At 38.2% G+C, this 23423-nt stretch overlaps 2 protein-coding genes across 3 annotated transcripts; one reads left to right on the top strand and one right to left on the bottom strand.

Annotated features, from left to right (window-relative positions):
• The first annotated feature begins 1916 nt into the window (after positions 1-1916).
• Positions 1917-3659, top strand: LOC18424074 (uncharacterized). The gene has a single exon (XM_020676584.2). It carries the CDS (start codon positions 2070-2072, stop codon positions 3438-3440), a length of 1371 nt encoding a protein of 456 aa, XP_020532243.2. The 5' UTR covers positions 1917-2069; the 3' UTR covers positions 3441-3659.
• A 2430-nt stretch (positions 3660-6089) lies between these two features.
• LOC18424053 (uncharacterized) lies at positions 6090-21766 on the bottom strand. Of its 2 annotated transcripts, none has more exons than XM_006828654.4 (4): positions 21312-21766; positions 7444-8488; positions 6781-6864; positions 6090-6573 (listed from the first exon to the last, which is right to left on the bottom strand). In XM_006828654.4, exons 2-4 carry the CDS (start codon positions 8453-8455, stop codon positions 6521-6523), a joined length of 1149 nt encoding a protein of 382 aa, XP_006828717.2. In that variant the 5' UTR covers positions 8456-8488; positions 21312-21766; the 3' UTR covers positions 6090-6520. The 2 variants fall into 2 exon arrangements, with proteins under 2 accessions (XP_006828717.2, XP_088703655.1); XM_088847529.1 differs by lacking the exon at positions 21312-21766 and adding an exon at positions 21167-21248.
• Positions 21767-23423: the final 1657 nt, after the last annotated feature.

Consider the following 23423-nt stretch of genomic DNA (forward strand, 5'->3'; position numbering starts at 1 on the left):
GTGGAGTATTTGGTTGTTTATGTTTATGTTTATTGGGATCTCTGTGCGTCAGATTGTGTGCCATTTGTAGTTTCAAATTGTCGAGTTCTACAGTCTTGCAGGGTGGGCTCTCTCATCTGATGCATTGGTTTTTGTTATGGGATTGCATCTCGAGGCCTGTGCCCCTGCGTGTTATCCAATTTGCACTTATCTGGCCATATGAATTTTCCCAAAGACCAGGATCTCTCTCTCTCCATCTCTTTGCAGTCTGCATATCTATCTGAATTTTCCCAAGATCAAGATCTCCCTCAGTCTTCGTCCGTTCTCTGATGTCCATCTGAATTTTCCCAAGACCAAGATCTCTCTCAGTCGTTGACGTGCATGGTGTATGCACTCCTGTCTTGGGTCCATTTTGAAGTCAATAATTTCTCTCCCCCAATCTCTCTATCTCTCACACACGTGCACCCCTTTAATGTGAATCTCTCTCCGACCCTCTTCTCACCACCCACACATGAAGTCAATCTATGTCAATCTCTATCTATCACATGCATACTGCACCCATTTTTTAAATCTCTCACAGGCATGGCCCCCTTTCCAGAATTTCTCGTCTCTCTCACACGCACACACACATGAAGAATAAAGAGCAAATAGTCCATCTCTTTGGCTCTGTTTCGCCTGTCGGGCCTGTTGTGTGAGCTGAGCACTGATGCCTATGAAGACCATATCAAAGTGTTGTTAGTTATTTCTGATTCAAAACAAGTGTTTTTAGTTTTAGGTGATCTTGAGTTCCATTTTCTCTGCATTTTGGATTTCTGTAGAACCCTCTTCTTGCATCTTTGTTTTTGTTTTCAAGCTTCTTTATTATGAATGTTCCTCTGTTCACCTTTTTATTTTACCATCATTAAGGTGTGGTTTCTGTAAGGGTGCAAACTTAAACAATCCAATTAAAGCGTTCCACTAAATTTGATCATAATATATAATTTTGGTGTAAATTTGTTTCAGGATTATCTGAAAATTTATTTTCATATCTAATTATAAAATATTAAACTCCAAAAATGGTTAAAATTGTGTAGATTTATAAACAATGAATATCTTGTAAATGGACGGTCTAGATAATGTGTTGCAAGATGCACTAATTATAGGATTTAAATTTTATTTTTCATATATTCATAAATCTGGATGTTGAGATGATCAATTAGAGGGTGGGTTTTTAAACATTAAAACAATATTTTCCGATGGATTTTTTAGCTACATGTTTAATTCTATATTTTGTGGTTGCAACCTTTAAAGTTTATTATTATTATTGTTATTATTACCGTGAGAACGGAGCCTACCATTGATCCCGGACCCCCTCCCTATGAACTCCTCCATCTCTCTCTCTCCAAAACAATACCACAGTTCTTCTATAATATAGTTCTCCCTCCCTAAAACCGCCCCATAAAAAAAAAATTAAAAAAAAGAAGAAGTCGATATATCGTCTCTAAGAAAAAGAAAAGTGTTTCTTTGTAGCAATATCTTTGAAGTGATATGTGATGATAAGGTGATTTACTCTCTCTCTCTCTCTCTCTCTGTCAAGAAGTGATGTATGATATCTGAAACGTTATGGTGGTTGTTATTTTTAAAAATGATATTGCTTATAGCTCCAAACTTGAAATTCAGTGATCTATGATCTCACGTACCCAACAGTTAGGACCAAAAAGCATCACGGACACCACGGCCGAAGAAATAGCGACCACGTTCTTTGTGTTGTCCTGAAAGTAACACATGCAATAACTGAACCCTAATTCCTCTCAAGGGGCACTTTGGTCATTCCATCATCCAAAATTTCCATCCTTTCTACGGTTTTACCAAACAGGGGCGCCACTTGAACCAACATACTCGAGGCTATTCTCGTCATTTTTCCTCCCCCCTCCCCCCTCCCCCCCACTAACTGATTTTCAAATTCAAAAACCCTAGTAGCAACTGCCTCTCATGGCGGTTATACGGTTTCCCCACTTCTGCAAACTAAACCAGGAAGAAGAAGAGAGCAACAGAGAGAACCAAAGGAGGAGAGGAGAGAGAGAAGAAGAAGAAGAGAGTTAGGAAAGAGGATGAATTCCGGCGAGAAGTTAGAATCTACAGACACCCAAACAATCGAAAGGCAACCAAGCCTGGAAAGCTCATCGCCCTTTGACCCCCACTGCTCACAAAACCGACGAAGGAAGCGCTCGAAACCAGGCCGTCCCCCCTCCAAAACTGGCACCACCCTACCAGAGAGGTCCAATACACAACCCCAAAGTTATAGCGCACAACCGGAGAGCTCCACCACCCCAATTGAGAGCATTGCGACAACCTCCACGCCCCCTACCCGACGCCCAAGTTACCGAAAAACTCCCGCCTTCACGTCCTCTGCCCCCAAAATCACGCGCCCATGCACGGAATGTGGCAAAAGATTTTGGTCATGGAAAGCCTTATTTGGCCATATGAGATGCCACCCTGAAAGACAATGGAGAGGAATAAACCCCCCTCCCCACCTTATAAGAAATCCTGCACCAACACCACCTCCTCCACCACCACCGCTTAGTCTCGAAGAGCAAGATATAGCAAGATGCTTAGTCATGATGTCAAATGATGATGAAAATGAAAATAATGAGTTGTCCCTCTCTCTAAGCCTCGCACCGCCCCCTGAGCCAGTTGACCATAGTCGGTTCGAGTGCTCTAGTTGTAAGCGTGTGTTCGCTTCACATCAGGCGCTAGGAGGGCACCGGGCGAGCCATAAGAATGTGAAAGGGTGTTTTGCGAAGGGCGAAGGGGAAGATACGGAGGAATTGAGAGGAGAGGTGGAGAGGAAGTTGGGCAAAGAGGAAGAGACAGAGAGGAGGAGATTGAGCAAGGAGGAAGAAAGAGAAGAGATGGAGAGGAGGAGGAGGAGGTTGGGTAAGGAGGAAGACAGAGAGGAGATATTTAGGAGCATGGGTAAGGAGGAAGGGAGAGAAAACATGGAGAGGAAGAGGAAGGAAGTAGGGTTAGCTTTGGTTCATCACTGTGATGTTTGCAATAGGGTTTTCTCTACTGATCAGGCATTTGGTGGGCACAAGAGGTGCCATTGGAGTGGGGAGGAGCAACTTCTAGAGAGACAAACTAGTGGGGAGATGGGTTTTGATCTGAATATGCCTGTCCCATTAGAGGAACATGGGTCCAGTTCATATGGTGTGGTTTTGGACCTCAGATTAGGGTTAGAAGAGCCCATGAGAGAGAATTTGGTGGAACCCACTGGAGAGAATTTTAGGTTAGGGATAGAAGATCAGAGAAGAGAGAATTTAGTGCAACCCACTAGAGAGAATTTTAGGTTGGGGTTAGAAAAGGCCAAAAGAGAGAATTTGGTGCAACCCACAAGAGAAAATTTTAGGTTAGGGATAGGAGGGATCAAGAGAGAGAATTTGGGTCAAGAGGAGGCAGGGAAAGATTGGTTGGTTTTGTGACACTACTATTCTTTTTTGCAGCCATTACTGATTCTTTCTTGTGCTTGTAACACTAATTCTTTCACCTCTTAAAAGAAGGAAACCAAATTTACTTCTTACTTCTCTTGTATGATTAAGACCACTCTTTTTTCCTTTAATCTAGATTCAATGAGTGTTTTATGTACTGTAACTTCTTTTTTCTCATTTTAATGGACACAAAAAACAAATATTCTCCTGAAAGGTTTCCCTACTTATGTGCAAGTCCAATGGCTTCTTGTTTGGCTTCCATGGTGAGGGTAGGTATTACAGTAATTTTTCAGTTTCAAGGTCATTCATGTAGAGACAGGGCAGATGTTTATGTTGAAGGGTCAGCGGTCAAGTGCAAGCAGAAATGAAGGGAAGGCGCAAGAGAGGGAACATGTTTTTACTGGTACGGTACGGAAATACCCTTGGATTTCTCATTTCTCATAAATTAATGGAATGCCCGCCCCTCATCTCATCTCGTATGGTACGGTGTGCGCCGAAACAGTCTTCTTCTGTCACCAATCTAGCCCAACAGGGACTAATGCCACACCTCACCAAATACCAATCCAAGCCCAAAAGGGCCTGGGCCTTGGCCTGCCCAAAATGCATTTGAGCAGGGATAACGCAAGCAACGTAATTTGGCAATCTTTATGGGAATTGGTTTTCGACCCAACTGGTTCTAGGATGGTATAATTTCAAAGTGTTTTTTTGGATCCCTTTTAATCTCTATCCCATAAACCTCTATTTCAATGTTTATTTTGTTTTATTTATTTTTAATATTTTTGCATTACCAAGTCAGACCAATTTATATGCGATTGGGATTGCTGATTAGGGATTTTACACGGAATATGGGTGAATTACCCGCCCCAGTGATCCGGGTTTCAAACATTGTTGACACTTGCCTTTTTGGGTTGGAAAAGTATATAATGAGACCATTTACCTTTGCTACACGATGGTCACAATTAATCTTGGTCATTGGATGTGAAATTGGGTGGCCACATTTATTTCATTGACCAAACTCAAAGTTCAAAAGAAATTTTTTCTAAGACATACTCAAACTATCATATTTCATATAGGATGGCTGCAAATAATTGTGACTTCCTTGTACTAAAGATAAATAGTCTCATTGTATACAATCTCAATTGGGTTTACTTAATCAGAGAATTATCATGTTATAACCAGTGTTTTAAAAACAAGAATTGTGGTCGGACTCGAGAACCTGAAAATCTGAGTGAATACTCATGTTATATATAACCAGTGTTCAAAAAACGTGAATTTAGTAGTCAAAATTGAAGTCGGATTGGTGGTTCTGGTTGCGACCATATGATTTGGGGCAATTTGGCTGAGATCGACCAGAACATAGAGATAATTTGAAGTATAGATTAATTTTGGCTTGTTAGCGCGCTTATGACTGTCAAGACAGAAAGCCCCAACATTTATTTGGATTGACACCTCGAATCTGAGATCTGAGCTTAAAAAAAAAAAACAACTTTAGTATTGAATTTTCAATTTGGGGGTTCAAATAAAAAATTTAAGTATATATCTTGTAGATCTATGAAAATTATCTAGTATTTTTCGAGAGAAATGGTTGAAAATTAGGGATAATTAATGAATTGGGGTAACGAGTAAAAAAAGAAGGCGCTCTTTCACCCCAGTAATGCAAGCAGGAAAAATGAGCACCTCGATTTTAGCAGTATTGCCCAATTCACTATAGTGAACCATGAGGTTATGGTTTGTTTCAGACCCATCTAGAACAGATTCTAACTAATTTTAGGGTGTGAGATTATTATCATCATCCGAGTCTTACACCTAACTATTTGGAACCTGTTTGGGTTGAATGAGATGATTCTAAAAATTTTAAAACAAAAGATAAATTGTCTAAACTCTAAGCCTGCAAGGCATAAAAGGGAAAATCTATAGGATAACATGGATGGGTCCAAAGTCATTATCATAGTTTTTTTTCAATTAATCGGAATTGACTACACAAATCCTAATCCGCCATTCTACTCTATTAAAGGCGATTTGAAATACGCTCCCTAAATTCTTCATATAAAAGAATATAAGGCATGCTCTTCCCCACTTGAGAGCTGGTATCTCTTTCGTCCCAAAAATGGCACATAGGTCTTCTTGGTCCAAATAGTTTCCAGGGAGAGAAAAAAGTACACTGAACGAAAAACTCCAAATTCTATAAGTTGCTCATCGTTACCAAACAATTAATCTAAAAAAATAATTTTCGGTTCTAAAAAATATAATATATGCCACCTATACAATGATCTGCCTGCATTACTGAGTCCAAAACAATGAGTCCTTTTTCCTGGTTCAATTTCAGGGGGTTTGTCATCCAGCCAAGAGGATGTGTTTACCAGATTTCGGAGGGTAATAATAGACGCCCTTTAAAGCCCCCAAAATTGAGGACGGTGAACCACTGTAGATGCCTGCCAAAGGGCAGATGGAATGTTTTCCCAGTAGTGTGGTCATAATGCCCATGCAGAGAGAGAGAGCAGCACATACATGTGATCCAAATCAGAGACTGCCCATTTAGTGCAGCCTGGTGCACATGCTAGACAGAGAGAGAGATGGTCAAAACCGGCTCAAAGCACAGGATCTCAATGCCACATTTGATGCCATCATAAGAAACATAGGGAATTTTAGGAACAAAATTTTAGATGCAAGCACATGAGACATTGATATTCAGCCACTGCACTCTATGTGCTAAAGATGGCGGCTCACAATTTGGTAAAATTTTCCTATAGAAATACAATTTCATCCATGTTTCCTTTTCTTGCTCCACACCAAGAGCAAAAAAATCTTTTTTGAGAGAGAGAAAGAGAGAGAGAGTTTGAATCTTTACAACTGAACTCCTTTCTCTTCCCAAGTTCCAGTACCTTCATGAAGCACCTTTTCATGAATAATTGTAAATTCTATCACTACGCGATGGTCTCTGATTGAACCCAAAATTAGGATTCAACTGCTTATTATGGTATCAGCTAGATACAAATGGTGGTGTACAACATGCCCTTTTTGCTCCAAAACGACATGCTTAGAGTGGGAACAGTAAAGGAAACTAACGGATTCTCTCACCCCGGCTTTCCGAACACATTTAGAACCCTCATTCTCTTCATCTCCTTGCCTTCAGAAAAAAGAACAAAGCAAACCCATCTTAGAGCAAGAAAGAAAAGAAGATATGCCTTCACTTTTAGCATTGTTGGAACAAATTTAACAGCAGACTTATTATCCAGTTCTACCTCTTAGAGCAATCCAATACTTCTTAAAAGTTCTGGACAGTAACACAAAAGGAAACCGAATTAATGTGGGGCAATGTGAAGCAAGCCATTACCTTCCTCGAGCATAAGACTCATTACTCTCCTCTCTAACTCCACCGCATGTTTGCTTCTAGCAACTGCCGGTAGGGATCGCAGCCCTGATTTAGAGTGAATTCAAAGAAATGAGTAAATAACAAGAAACAGGTAAACTGAAAAATCAACTAATAGACTAAGAAATAACGAGTATTGGGTATCATTACAGTTCATAAAACCATCACTATCCCATCTAGAAAAAAAAAAACTAAAAAAAAAAAAAAAAAGAGGGAAAATTTTACTAATGTGTTTGTAGCATGAGAGAACCCCCAAAAAGCATGCACCTCTCTCTCTATATATATATATAGAATGAGAGACCCACCTTATCTGTTTACAGCAAAGAATTCAACACCACAGAACCCACACCCCCCAAACCCACCCCCCGCCTACCTCTCTCCCACCTCTCTCCCACCCTCTCTCTCTCTCTCTCTCTCTCTCTCTCTCTCTCTCCATGCACATGCATTTACAGAACAGAGCCATTTGTGTTCACTGCAAATGAATTCATCTCCATAAAGCCCCTCACTCTCTCCCTCTCTCTCATGAATGTTGCATACGGGCTTCACTACCAAGCAACAAACCCATCCACATACTGTCACTCAAACCTAAAAGTCCAAACATAAGCAAATAGCATGTATTACACTTACTTTGAACATATTGCTCCTGCTTCGACTCATCCAGCTGCCTCAAAATTACCTCCAGCCGATGTAATCGCTCCTTCAAATTTTGGAGAGAAGCCTCTTGCGGACCTCTCTCATCCCCACAATTGGGGTCTCCAGAACCTGACAAATTGTTGTTCTTTCCAAGGGATTGAGGAACCGATGGCCCTGCTGAACTGTAAGTCACAAGAGAAGATGTTGGTAGCGGGGCCAAAGCTGCAAAACACGAGATTTTAGGGCTTAAAGTAGGGTTCTTTTTACACCCCCAGTCACTTGGCATCTCAGGCTTCAAAACTGACCCTGTTAGCTGAAAGGAGTCCATTTTCTCTAAGCTACAACTAATAGCACACGATGGTGGCTTCATTCGTTCTGGCTCAGCTGTACTAGTAGTACATGATGGTGGCTTCATTGTTTCTTGCTCAGCTGTACTAGTAGTACATGATGGCAGCTTCATTGGTTCTTGCTCAGCTCTACTAATAGTACATGATGGTGTATTCCTAGGTTCTTGCTCAGCTCTACTAGTAGTACATAATGGTGGCTTCATTGGTTCTTGCTCAGCTCTACTACTAGCACATGATGGTGGATTTAATTGTTCTTGCTTAGCTCTACTAGGAGTGCATGATGGTGTCTCCATTGGTTCTTGCTCAGCTTTGCTAATAGTACATGATGGTGGCCTTATTGGTTCTTGCTCAACTCTTCTACGAACATAAACTAAATGTCCATTGGTGCAGTTGCTACAGAGAGCAGAAATCGAACAATTAGGATTTAAGCAGTTGGGTCTCTGTCTCTTGGCACCTGAGGCCTTTGCTATATCTATTGGCTCTCTGGCTTTTGGCAACGGAGGGATCCCTGAGGGTTCAGGGCCATTGGTGCTCTTTGCATCATTCTGCATATCCCTCAATGACCCCTTCTTTGTAGGGGTTGAGTGCTGCCTATCAGTGGTTGTATTAGTGGCCATTCCATACTCACTGAACTTTGCATCAATCATTTGTTGGACCATTGGGAAGCATGTGCTTTAACTGTTAGAGATTCTCTGCAGAGAATAAGTTGTTCTTTCAGATGGAGTGCATATTTATAAGAAATTTTGCAGTTAAGATAATGATGAATGCCTGGTTTTGGAGAGAGAAAAAGTTGCAGAAAAATCAGCCCTCCTAGAGAATCTTTCCTTTTTTTTTTTTTAAGGTTCCTAGAAAGAGAAACTTTGGCAAAGAGAAGATGTAAACTCATACTAATTGTGTTCGATGGACAATATAAACACTACTTAGTGAAGAAGCAACAGAAGTCCCCACTGAAAAGAAAAGAAGCAACAGAAGTGAATATTGGATTTAGTTCTATTTTGACATCTCAACAAAGTCCATAATCAGAATCCATTGCAAAGAAAAAGATGGTTCAACCATTTCTTGTCCTTTTTTGTACACCCTTGGGGTCACCACACCTCCTGTAACTTCGGTCTTTTTGGCCAATGAAATACAGTTAACTTTACTCAAAAAAAAATAAAAAATGGAGGCAATCTGGTTTCCATGGGAGCTTTTCAATTATTGCTTGTAAGCAAAGAAACAAGCATGTCAATTACACAGGTAACTTCCTGGTTCACAACCTAAATCTCTAGAACAAACAATTTTTTATGAGGAAAAGTGAACTGTCTCTAGAACAAATAATTACCAGCACAAAAGAAAAAGAAACCAATAACTGAAGTAGAAGATAGCCCAGTGTTTCATCTAATGTGTAGCTCTGACATTCTTCTTATCTATTTGTACACACCTCGTTAATGTGTTTCTGGTAAACAGTAGTTTGCTCATTACTTTCTTAATCTCTTTAAGGCAAAATTTCACCAACAAATACATACAAACCAGTGATTTAGAAAACGAATCAGTGACTAGGATTGCGCATTGTAAAAACCGGTCAGGATCACCGTTTTACTGATAGTGAACAGGCAAAAAAACACGTGCAAAACAGTGAACCAGCCAAGAACTAGTCTGAATTGGTGAATCGGCGTTTTTTCTGTAGCAAAACGGCTTTTTTTTTTTTTTTTTTTTTTAAGTTGTAGCAAAACTGCGTTTTTACTGTAGCAAATCGCCGGCTCTCTTCTAGACTTGGGCGATTTCCTATATATTCACAAAACCGGCATAGGGTGACCGATTCCCAAGTCGGACCGAGTAATTCCGAGTCGACCCGACGTTTTTTAAATCACTGGTACAAACAAACAAATACGTACATGATGCAGCCTAGGAAAAAAACGTATTCTGAGGAAGGTCAAGAGGGAACAACAAATAATCACCACTCCATTTTACCTATTTCTGTTCCTGTACAAATTGGTTAGTTGAACACTTGAGAGTTGAAGTCACCCAAGTTACAAACTATCATCTTCCTGGCAAGGCTCTCACACTGGATTCAGTTCCCAAGTACTTTAGCACTCGTGGTGCTGAGAAGTAAGTTAGGCACATCTTAAAAAAACAGATTAGGTTTCTCCCCTACTCAGAAAACCATTCTAGCAATTTTAATGCTACTGCAATGAAGTGTTGGTCTCATGCAAGGGTTGCAATTTGTTCCCCCCAAGCTCCTAACTAACACGGAAGCTTGTGAGTAGTGGCATCATATCAGCCAAGAGTTGTGTATGCATTGATAAGAGATAAATCACCAATCAATAAGACCATGAACAGTATCTGAGCTGGACCAGCTCAGCCACGAGCGTCCTGATACACCTGGGTTTCCCACAAAATTGATAAGTTGCATTTTGCAGAAAGAGAACCAATGCTAGCTGTAGAAAGAGAATATGGAACTTAAGACCACATCTTTATTAAATTCCCATTTACCAACTACATCTGGTTATAACTTCTAGTCCAAGTCAAGATTCCCCACCCCCTATCTTGCTGATAAATCAGCTCATCTAAAATCTTCAAAAGCGAACAACTCCAAGCCATTTGGGGAAGTATGTTGCCTACTAATTTGGACAATTTAGAAGTAGCACAATCAAAGAGCTCTTGAAGCAAATACAGCCCGTCAAACCCCTTGAGGTAAATGCTAGATAGAGGCACGGATACAGAAAAAGATACAAAAGAGTGCGATACGACTCAGCATTTCTAGCAATTCAGGATATGGATTCGGATACAAGAATCCCATCTTCAAGGCATCTATAAACAACTATTTCATTCTATAACCATATACCTTTAAGTATATATCTAGAAGTATCCAATCAGTATACCTTATCAGTATCGTTGTCGACATGGTACAACCCTACCCTAGCACATTAAGCATCTACAGGTATCTATGCATCATTACCCTTGAGAGCTCACTTGGTGAATGACCCAATGAACCCTTAACTCCCTCTCCTATGATCGTAGTTACGTCTACGAGAGATATATTCTCTATCAATGGCACATTAGTACAACATCTGTCATCATGATCATCATCATCTGAGCCTTATCCCAACTATTTGGGCCAACTACTTGAATCATGTTCTGTCATTCTACTCTATTAAGGGTCATACTCTTAGTCAGACCATAGGTTTACTATATCTTCTCTCACTACTTCCATCCATGTCATTTTAGGTCTTCCCCTTGCTCTTTTAAAGCCTTCCACTTGAACCAAATCACCCTTCCTAACTGGTATTGTTCTAAGACAACGCTGCACATAACCAGACTACCTAAGTCTACTTTCTCTCATATTTTCGCCTATTGGAGCCACTCCTAAGTTTCCTCTGATGTATATCTTCCGAATTCTATCATTCTTTGTCTTGCCACTCATCCATCTCAACATCATCAACTCAGCTACACTCATTCTATGAATATGTTTCTTCTTGACTGCCCAACATTCCGTCCTATAAAGCTTGGCTCGTCTTACTTCCCCTTCAGTTTCATTAGTTTGCGACAATCACATAAGACTCCGAAAGCACATCTCCACTTCATACTAAAGTTTGGAGGGCCGCCTTACTTTGATTGTTTAAGGCTGACATCTTATACATACTGCAACTTATATATGAAACATGTAAATAGGGAGTTCTATGAACTCGACAACTAGTTTTAAGGAACTGAACAAGGTCTCTTTGGCCACTCAGATAAAGTTTACAACTTCAAGCACCTGACTAATATGCCCTGGTGATAAGATTAGTGCATGTCAAGAAGGCTGTTACATAATATGAAGGGAAAGGTCAATATGAAGGGAGCTTGAGGTGCAAAAGTATAATGACGCAAACTATCATCCAAATCATAATAAATTTCTCAAAGCAATTTTTGAAAGAACAATAAACCTAGATTTAGCAAGAATTTTGTACCCAAAGTCAATTTGCCTCCAGAAGATTATGGGTTGAACCCAAATTACACTAAAAAATTCCCCCAATACAATATGCTTCATTTGCTTTGGATTATAAACAATCTGAATAGCACATAAACAATGGCCAACATGAACGAAGATTCATATCTACAGAAAAGCGTGAATCCAAACAATTACAATCAATGTTATCAGGATCGGATAGGTGCTCGAACTGGCAAAGGGACTGACCCACTTAAAACCAGTCTGACTATATATATATATATATATATATATATATATATATATATATGAAATTAAAAATTGATTAAAACTCAACAATTCAAAAAAATAAACAAGAAAAACACTAACTAAAACCATTGAAAGCTTGGTTAAAAAAATTATCGTAAAAAATTCCAACTAGTGCAAAGAAATAAGTATTGGAAGATTTTACAATTCAGTAAATTACATCAAAATTAATATAACCTATGACATCATTATTCATAAAGCTCAAGTGAGTCAATGAGGAAGAACCACGTACACCTTTGCCCCCATTAAAGAGAGAGAAAAAAAAGTGTGTTCAAAGAGAGGGAAAGAAAATTTTTAAATAAAAAGAGAAAGTGCAGCAAAAAAGAAAATGTTAAGAAAAAATTTGCTTTTAACAATTTAGGGTGACGATTTTGGCCAAAATCTTGAGGCCTTTTGGATTAAAGATTCTGGAGATAAAATATCATGTGCAAGCAAAATGGAAAACATAGAAAAAAGGAAAAACCAAAAAATAGCAAGAGAGGTGGGGAGAAAAAAAGAGAGGTGGGAGGAAGATTGGGTCGGTTCATCCAAAAGAACCGGCAAAACTGGCAGTCAAACAATCACTAGTTTTGATTGCTTCTCAAGAAATATTGGTTTAGTGCTCATGTCAGACCGGCCAAGTCACTGGTTGGTGGTCTGACCGGTCCGCCTACCTGTTCGGTCCGGTTTCGATAACTATGATTGCAATTGCATTTCTCACCCATAACAGTAGCTGGATATTCAACTATGCACTGGATGTGGAAACTGCAGGACATTAGCTGTTCTTCCAAGGTATATGTGTGGTTCTACAGTACAACATCGATCATCTACCCAGGCATAATCTACAGGATGAACATTATCATGGCAGAATAAACCCCTCTGTTGGGGACAACCAGCAGCAAAGTGCTGGAGATAAAAATATGTCGCTCCCATCAACATGACATAAATTGAACAATACAAACAACATACAATGCCAAATGATAGTGACAGTCAACTATAATAAACTCACAATTACCCTGCAGTCATATATGAGAATTCTAACCCCATGGGGATTCTATATAAATATACTATTTGGATTCATGAATCATGATTGGCATTGAGAAAAAGATCCAGTTACCAAGAACTTGTGTGGTACAGGCACAAATGGTTAGTATTTCATAAAAGGGTAAACTTCAGTTCTGCCAGCATACTTTCAAGAATCTTCAAAATTGCTACTTGTACTTTAGGCTCTGGAAAAATGCCACCCAGCTTTCTTGAGTGTATTATTTATACGACTTTTGAAGACCTTTCACCATCAACTCGGAAAATTCCCTTTAGGTAACTTTGCCTTCTCCTCTGCCAAAGGTTCTCTAAAACCCGAAGCTCCAATCTCTCAAACTTGTACAGCCCCAATCTCGACTAATCCCTCTCTCCCTCTATGAAAACCACCACCAAGGTCCCATTTGCTCTCTAACTACCCAATGGAAACCCCAATCTCTCTCCTCTACCGAAAGTTCAGATGCTTTCTCTCTCTCTCTCTCTCCACAAACAAGCTGCTGACTACATTTCTATGCTTTTCTATATACAGAAAATCTTTAGCTCTCAAGACCTCCAATTAGATCAATAAAACAAGCAAAAGAATACAACAATAAAAACTTGCCAAGATAACAGTGTTCTCTCACTATGTTCTACATAATCTCCTGCAATTTTGGATTTCTGAAAATCATTACCCGAAATTATATCTTATACCTACAACAATCATTATTAACATCTATTTGGCAATATTACAAAATTAGATCTAATATTCAAAAACAACTTCAACATATAGTAGCCAATCATGGAAATAAAGATGAGGATTACCAATGCTCGCATGCCATTTCCTTTATATTCAAGGTTCCCAAGCAAAATACCAATCATTAATTATGATAAGCAAATTGTTTATTGTGTGTTAGTCCTTGTTCTATAGATGACAATGAAAACTCATAGAACTTACAGGATACAGTTTGAGGATGAGAGAAATAATGGGTATCCTTGTTTTAGGATAAGAGAGAGCGATGGGGCCTTTGGATTTGGGCTGAAAGTGGCCGGCCCAAGATCTTGGCAAAGGAAGAAGGTAGGAGCAAGGGCAGACCCTCGTAAATTATGGATGATGAAAATAGGCAGAAGTTTGAACCATTAGAGAGAGAGGAGAATAGGGTTCTCAAGTTTAGGTAGACTGAGAGTTTAGGGTGCAGAGAGAGAAAAGAATGGAGTTCTTGGGATTTGCAAAAAGACAGCTTAGAATTTCCAATTTGGCTAGAGATACAGAGAATGGGGACCTCAGAGATTTGAGTTGAGAGAGAGAGAGATATTTTATGGTACACACAGAGAAACGGATCTTTGAGATCCGGGTTTAAAGAGAGAGATACCTTGAGGTGTTTGGCTTGGGTGCAGAGAAAATAGGACTTTCTTTGTTTAGTGTGAGAGAGGATGATTAATGGTTATTTTGGGAAGTAGGCAATAAAAAATCTACAGTATGTGATACAATTGAAAGATTTTGGAAACTTGGGTGGCACTTTTGTAAAACGTGAAATAAAGGAGGTAAAGATTCATGAAATAAAGGTGGAAAAACTGAGGTTTCCCTTCATTAAGTTCATGGAAAACATATTTCTTGTATCTTTTCCCTGCCTTTCCCAAAATTTGGCTGCATGAGCCGCAGGATGGCATGATATTCAACTCCATCTTCAAATCCCAGTAAAAGACCTGTGTTACTTTCTTTTTCTTTTATGGGTAGGTCACTAATAGGATTCAAACTTGGGTCATAGTGCTCCAGTTTTCAACAACTTGACCATCAAACCAGGTGTGCAACTCCCAATAGCTATGCTACACTTAGGAACATTGCACTTTAAAATTTGCTTGCACCTCCAGCATTAAAAAGCAGGTCCCCTTTCTATGTTTGCTTATTGATATTAATCCCATCTAACAAACAAATTTAGTAACTTAAATTAATGGTTGAAGTTTTCTGACATATCAATATCTACATAGTCATCAGTCTTATTAATTATTTTGAGGTCACCTACCCAAAAAGAAAAATCATCAAGTCTTTTTTATATCCAATTTGAATCAGACCCAAATGACACACCTATAAATTCAAACAAGAATACAAGTCATACAATCTTAAACTTCCATTAAAAGTCACAAGTTTTAACACTCAAAATGTGCATGCACATGCTCCTCACCAGAATTTCAATAGCTGTAACTGCACAGCCCCATGCTATTGAGACTACCATCTTATTTGCCTCTTGTCTAAATAATATTCTTTTTCTTTGCCTCTCAGGTTTTGTTTATATCAACTAAATTCACAGGGGAAAAAAAGGACAGATGGACAGTTTTCTGCACACAAGGATGCTGTGTATTCTAAGTGAAAACAAAAATTTACTTCCCTGCAACCCACACACCTTTTAGCTGATTCATCAGCAAAGCTCATCAGGACAATTAGAAATAATCGTCCAAATGCAACCAGGAGTAAGCATTTTTCTAAAGACAGTAAAAAATACTATCCCACTGTTTAACCGATGGAGCTGAAACATAGGCAGTGAAAGGCACCTTTCTTTTATTCATCATCATCATCAGCATCAGGGGCAGCTTTCTTTTTGTCAACAATCATAAAATGTTAAGCAGGGGTACAAAGAAAATAGCATCAAAGATGCAATCAAAGGACACATAAACACAGATCTAATGGCTCCCCCGACAAATACCAACTCCTTCATGTGGAGTCTACCTCCCAATTAGCTTCCCTATGCACTTTCAACATCACAGAGACTACAATCCCCTGAAAATCACATACCATTTCTAAAACCATCCTATGTGCTGTCATATGACATATAATAGTCTCAGAGGACCTTAGAAGTTACATCAAATCCAGCCTCCTGTAAAGGTTTCCAGCCTTCCATTTTGTCTATATTTAGCATTGGAAACCCCAATGAGCAAAAAACAACAGCTGACTGATACCAGAGCATGAATCCCTACAAAATATAATCAAATCTACTTAATATTTCCAATTGTAACCAGATAAATTGTATGTTTCACAGTTTTCCTTTTGAAAATTGCTAAAGAAATCATCTCCAAGATTACTGAAGGATCCACAATATTGCATCCTCCTGACAGAAGGGAGAAGTGCATAAAACCAAAATTACAAGTAGTGAGGTACACTGTCATGATCGATTTACTTTTATAGGACAACCAAAACAAAAATGGCTTTTTTTTGGGTTCAGACCAAACATAAGTTGCTTACTGAGGAGGTGTGTCCAAACATTCATATATGAAGAAACAGTCTATGGCATCAGCTATGGTAGTTGACTACTTTCCTTTTTTCTCAGATGCATGATTTTCGAGCCCATTCCTTCACTAAAAATCCAATTATGTCCAATCATTCTGCTCCACTCAGTGATTTAAAAAGCGGACCACCAAGCGCAGCGGACCACCAAGCGCTTAGGTAGTCAAGAAAGCCTAGGTGCATCGCTCAGGCCTAGGTGGCCAAATCAGGTGGGATATCCCTGGGCGCTCGCCTAGGCACCCAGCGCCCAACCCTGGGCACCCCCCCAGGGGCAGAAATGCCCATTGTTGAGGGTATTTTTTGGTCATTTTTTAAATACTAAAAGGGAAAAATACCCATAGATTTTGGAGCCTATTTTAGAGAGAGAAAAACCCAAAAAACTAGTTTTTGATGATTTCCATAGGATCAAAAGGTTTCTCAAAGTTACGACAAATTGATCTAAGCATCACCCATTGATATTAGATTTAGTTTTCTATGTTTTATAAATCTATAAGAGGGTTTTTTAGAAGATTTCGAGTCCTTTGGTAACTTTGGTAATTTGATTTGTAAATTTTAAGTTTTAACTATGTGTGGACTGTGGACTTTCAAACTATGGATAATTGAAAATGGACTTATGGTTATGGAGTATGGAGGAGTGTGTGCTATGTTGACTTGTGTACTATACATTTGATGTGCCCTAAATCCCTAGCTCTTATGTGTTATACAGTTATACTTATATTATTAGACTATAGAAACATTTTTCTTTCTACTGGGCTGGCCAGATTCTAGGCGCCCGCCTAGGCGCTGGGCGGCCTGGACCCCCTGGTCGCCTAGGCGCCACCTAGCGCTTTTTGAAACACTGGCTCCACTCCAACATGCGTATCCAGCGTCCACTATGCCGAATCACCTAGTACTTCTCTTCCTCTTCCTCAACAATATGAATATAAACTTGATATCCATACAGTGTTATTGCCTATGGTCTCTGTAGAATTGAACCCTCCTATCATCACCAATTTTAAGGATAATGGGTTAAGAACTTATGTTGTCATCTCCCTCTAGAATAGTGTTAAAATTAATCATTTACTTCTCATTATGCATTCCACATAAACCCAATCATGGAAAATACTTGATGTGCATCGATGAGGGCAATGTTCAACAAATCCAGCCACTCGGCAGCCTACACGGCCTAAGGCCATACCACCTAGGCACCTCTTAGTCGGACTTCCTAGGCATCTTGCCTTTAGGGTGCCCAAGGCACCGCCAATGCGCTCGCCTTAAGATGGGTGCCTGGGTGGCGCCTTGATGCACCCTGACCAAGGGCAGAGATAGACCCTCGGCCAGCAGCATTTTTAAAATCCCCCCACCCAAAAAAAAGAGGGCCCAAACCCTTATGTGTGTCTTAGAGAGTGAAAAACTCTAAAAAATATAAGAATTTTGGATTTCTATCCAGAACGAAAAAAAAATTCAACATTTTCAAATTTTTGCGAAATCGGAAGATATATTTCCTGATACTCTTTGGAACTTGGAGTGAACACCAAAGAGGACTTTTGTGTGTCCAAAGATCACAGGTTTGGTCAATGGATTACAATATTTGAATTAGGGTTTGGTTTTTTCTTCCTTTGAAAAGGTCAATGGATTACAATATTTGAATTAGGGTTTTGTTTTTTCTTCCTTTGGTGTTCTTGCCATACGAGGGAGAGAGAGAGAGAGAGAGAGAGTTAAGACAAATAATGAGAGAGTTGCAATAGAGGGGACTGACTGGTTCATGTTACAAGGGGCAGGCTAGACCAACATAAGATGGCCAGGTCATTTTTCTACATTGGTTGATCTATGGAAGAGTGAAGAACATGGTCCTCTTGGAGCTTTGCAGCAGGAGAAAAATGCAGGGAAGACAGGAGAATATAAGTGCGTGTAGAAGAAGGGAAGAAAGATAGTTTACAGATAGAAGAGAATTTAGCGAGAGAAGAACCAACACAAGAGAAATAAATTTTATCTCTATTTTTACAATGTTAAATATGGAAGGGCGTTTTTGTCCCAAATGGGGTTGAAAGCTCAATTAGGGGTCCTATGTGAAGGATTGTTGATGTAATTTTCCTAATTTGCTACACTCATCTCATTGATTTGGGTGTAGAACAATTATTCATAACATTAGATAAATTAGGTACCAAGCACTCAATGACCAAGGATGAGATGGTCCAATCTACCATGCCAAATTCCTAATTGAGAGATGTCTTTCATTTGTAAGAGTGATTCAATTCTTCTTGTATAAGCTAAAATCAAGATGGCCTCAAGTGTAACACACCATGTAAATTGAGATATGAAAGCCTCAAGATCACATTGATCACAGACAAAAATTGGTCTCTCTCTCTCCCCTCACCCCACCCCCCCCCCCGCCCCCCACAAAAAAAAAAAAAAGTAACTCAATTATCCAACAAGGGAAATGTAGTCAATATCATCCATGGGTTAAGAGACGGAAATGAACTCATGACAGACAAGCTTCACGGTATCGAACTCCTAGTCTCTCCTTGAGTTCACTTTCAAAAAGACAAAAATTAGTTCCCAAGATTACAGTTGTTAACATACAAATACACCTTTCAAGTTTTAACCAGCATTGTAAAACTCGGCCGAGGCCACCTGAACTTGGCCAAGTTACTCAGACTGGGCCCCTTGCCGAGCCAAGTACTTGTGTACAAACTTGGGCGCCATAAAACATGTATTAAAAATACATAAAATCATATATTTTGTAAATTCAATGTATAAATATATTTTATATCTAATTTTGACATTTTTTTATGATCATAATTGAGCTTTTCTTGTCATATGCGCTATTTTTATATTTTCCTTTTTTCGATTTTTTTGAAATGTCCAACTATAAATCAGTTAGTTTTGGATCAATTTTTATACATTTTTTCCATCTTTTCTGAATTTTTAATATTGCTTATAGTTTTTTCCTTTTTAGGAAGTGTTCAATAAATATTGTTTATAGTCCACTTTGCTTTTTATTAATTTTTTATCTTTACGTAATTTCTTGTATTTCTTTCAAAATTTTAGGCCTTTTTCAGGTTTGTACACTACTTGGGCAAGTCTGGGCGTGCCCCAAGTCCCAAGCCTAAGCTGAGCCAAGTATTAAAACCTTAGTTTTAACAAATCAATGTTACATTTGTTAGAAACAGCGAAAAAGGTAATTGGAGAATTGTACTCAATAAAATCATTAACAGGTGCTCAAGCATGAATAGGTGCCAAAACAATCGTTGATTTGTGTCCTCCTTCATCGTGACAACTTGACTATATTTCTTATTAAGTTATTCTTCTAAGAATATTTTTAAAATGTTCAAAGAATGTATTAATGATTATCAAAAAAGAGAAAGGACAATGAATATGTGCTGAACTAGAAAGTAAAGAGAAGATTTTCAAAAGAAAAACAAAAACTGAAGAAAACTGCATTGACAAAATCTGAAAACCAGTAACATAACTAGTATATATGTCAAGTTTCCAACCAACTACCGGTGGCAAACAGGACCTAGAATTGCACTTTGACTGATCCATAGACTAATGGAAATGGCATTATTCCAAGAGCTCAAAAACCTAAGACACCTTAAGAACCAAATAACAAAACAAATTTTTTATTGATCTACAGAAAACATATGCTTTAAATTATATATATGGCTTACAAAAACATATATCTTCCTCATTTCTCACTATACTCAATTTTGATGCTTCACAATTTCACAGTTCCATCATGTCACAACTCTTTCTTCATCCATGCCATAGCAATCAAGCAATTCATAATATAAAAGCTTATTCACATATGCAAATAGATCTAATAGATAAGCATTTTCAATTACATATTTTCGTAACTCTCCACCAGTGATTATCAAATCATTCAACCAAGGTATTAAAGTTCAAAGCCATTTGTAGTAAAGCAAGTTTCCATGCTGGCTTCTGACCAAAAGTAAACTTCCTCTTTACAGTTCAGCTCTTCCCTATTTAACTTCGAAGGTCCAGTCCATGTACTTAACAACATTTAAGCATCTCCATAACCCAAAGAGAAATGTGTTTGCTTAATCAACAAGTATTATCTCTTGAAGGTTTAGAAAACCAGTCCGCATAGTTGAACAATATTAAGGTTCACAGAAAACACCAAGAAGGGATGTGTTTGTTTATTCAACAAAAAAAACAATGCAATACAGATGCTCTCAAAATAATCAAAATTTAATTTAAGATGGAAACCATATCAATGGAACGATCATAATTTTGAAATGTGCTGGCTTCTTTCTAATGTAATCAAGAACACGTCCAGAAAAAACAAGGATATAGCATTATAAAAACCCTAAACTGCACCTAAAAACACCCTAAACTGCACCTAAAAGCCTACTAGAAAGTATAAAAAAACTTACTAATCATTAAAAAATTAACCAGACATACTAGGTCAATAATCTACCAATCAATTCTCGAACCCAGAGCATCTACTGCATCTATTTGACTGCTAATGAGTTCATTCACAAACAAAATAAATGAATGTATCTAAAAACAAAAGAAATACAAAATTTGTAACAAAAACCCTAAGCAAACTCCCAAACATTGCAGAATTTTTAACCTAATAGCATTCCATAACTTTACTACCTCCATTCATAAACCATAAATCCCTATTTTAATGATGAAAGAATCCCATAAACTCTTGCCGTTGAAATAGAACATTGAAACTGTTGAATAAAGAAGCAACACTCAACCAACCACATTATGCGACACATTGTTGGGTTCATACATTCATGGCTTCGATGAATTCGCTTCAGAAATTGGGAAAAAGAGAAGAACCCAACAAAGACTACATTCAAAAGCAATAAATACTCCAGACAAAACGAATAGACATAATTTGCAAAAGAAAGCATGAATTATCCATTGAACCTCTGACAACCAGGAGAGGCGGCATTAAACAAGACATCCAGAATAGTTATTGGAAAAATGCATAAAATTCACATAACGAATCCACATAAATCAGTAAAAAAGCAATAGGAATCGAGATTAAGGCCTCAAGATGTGGAGCTTGTACCTGTAAAACCCATGGGCTTTTGCCTTTATTTTCGACCGTTGGGCGCTGAAATGAAACGGATTTCTTCAGATTTGGGTTCTATTCGGGGCTAGGTAACAAGGGAGGAGAGTCCAAAATTTAAGCCTTGTTTAGAGAGAGAAAGAGAGAAGAGAGGTAAAGGAGAAAATAAGAGACTTGACTTTTGAGAGAGAGAGAGAGAGAGAGAGAGAGAGAGCAAATGGGGAAAACAAGGGCTTCGAGAGGTAAGAGAGAGAACAATCGTTTCGAATGGGGAGAAAATAATTTATTTATTTTTTCTAACGAAATCGGAGATAGAAGATTAAAAGTCGTATTTTTCTTCTTTTTTTTAACTGCGGATTTGTGTAATTATATGACCCATACTCTCTCTCTCGCTCTCTACACTCTTCCCTCACACTGGCGGCAACGGAACGGTTGTGTGGGAGGTGCCTTTGCATGGATATAGAGACGGAAGGAGAAAAAGATTTTATTAGGGCTTCTTTAAATGAAATTTAATTTTATTTATAATATTTATTATTGTATTTGAAATTGATATATTTATATAAGGAAAGTGTTTATCCAAGGTTGTAACCTTAAAAATGTAGAATTAGAGATGCATTTCAAAATTCCATTGAAAAAGGTTGTTTTAATGTTAAAAAAAACTCTAATTGATCATCCCGATGAGATGAATGAATATGAAAAAAAAAAAAAAAAAAATTGAGTCTTCAAAATAATATAACTTGCAATACATTATCTAAATCATCCACTTTTCAGATTTTCGTAGATCTACATGACTTTTACCACTACTGACCAATACATCAAAATATGGTGTTTGTGTAGAGGGTAATTCTACTCTACTCAAAGAGAGAGATGAATGATACAAGGGTAACTTTGCCCCTCCTTGTGGATGTTTTTTCCCTCGTACGTCACTCTATTTAAAAAGTGGGAATAGTGGCCGAGTTGTGCGCAATCCAGTTGGGATGCTGGTTCTCTAGTGGGCTCATTGATTGGGGGGATAAAAACGGGCTCATTGATTGGGGGATAAAAATAAGAAAAAATAGTAATTAGGTTAAAGTTATGGGAAATTATCAAAATATTTTTTTTTTGTTGACAAATATTCGAAAGTTTTATTAATGACTAAATAAAAAAAGATTACATCATAAGAAATCAAAAGAGAAGGCAACGAAGCACCTCCCATGGCCAAATAATCGGCAATGGAGTTTGTTCCTCGGTATACATGATTGAAAGAAACAAAAATAGGTTCAACCAGGTCCATAATTTGCAACCACAATGACCGAAGCTCTCACGGAACCTTCTGTTCCTTATTGCACCACTTAATCACATTTAAAGAATCCCCTTCAATCCACACATTAGTTTTTATATTCTTGTCAATCATAATTTTTACCCCACACAAAATAGCACGCAATTCAACAAAATTAGCTATTTTTACCCCAATCAGACCAGCAAAAGAGAAGACAATAAAATCCGAGGAATCACGCGCAATACCACCAATTCCTGGGTTTCCCAGAGAACTCGCATCAAAATTAAGCTTAATACCACCAACTACAGGTGCTACCCAAAAACACTTTGGTCTAATACGTGTATTCCCAAGGAGAAAGAGATTGCTAAGATTTGTCATGACATCAACTATTGAAATCCCCCATCATTCTTTAGTTACAAACAACCACAACCAAATAGAATGCTTAATTTTGGTTAAAATCTTCTCAAAGGATAAAGAGTTCCCATCAAAAGTTCTTTTATTCCTCTCCTTCCATATTTCCCACAGGATAACCCCTTTAGATATCTTCTATATAACCTTATCAATCGCAGGCAAATGGCCAACAGATAGCTGAGAAACAGTCCCTTCCACCGTTTGAGGGAGTACCAGATGTACCCCAAGGGTGAAAAACAGCCAATACCAGAGACATGCTGTAAAAGGACAATGAATCAACAGATGTGCCCCTGATTGCCCATCTTCTTTACGTAACAAACATACATGAGGCAAAATTATCAAAATATTTATTAGAGATGAAATATTTAACATTTTGTCCTTTGCAACTATTCTATATTTTTTAATAGATATTTTGAAATGAAATCAGAATATATATGTAAAGA

Source organism: Amborella trichopoda, chromosome 9, assembly GCF_054954075.1.
Source record: "Amborella trichopoda isolate Santa Cruz 75 chromosome 9, AtrichopodaSantaCruz75HAP2 v2.0, whole genome shotgun sequence".
In the NCBI taxonomy this organism is placed as follows: Eukaryota; Viridiplantae; Streptophyta; class Magnoliopsida; order Amborellales; family Amborellaceae; genus Amborella; species Amborella trichopoda.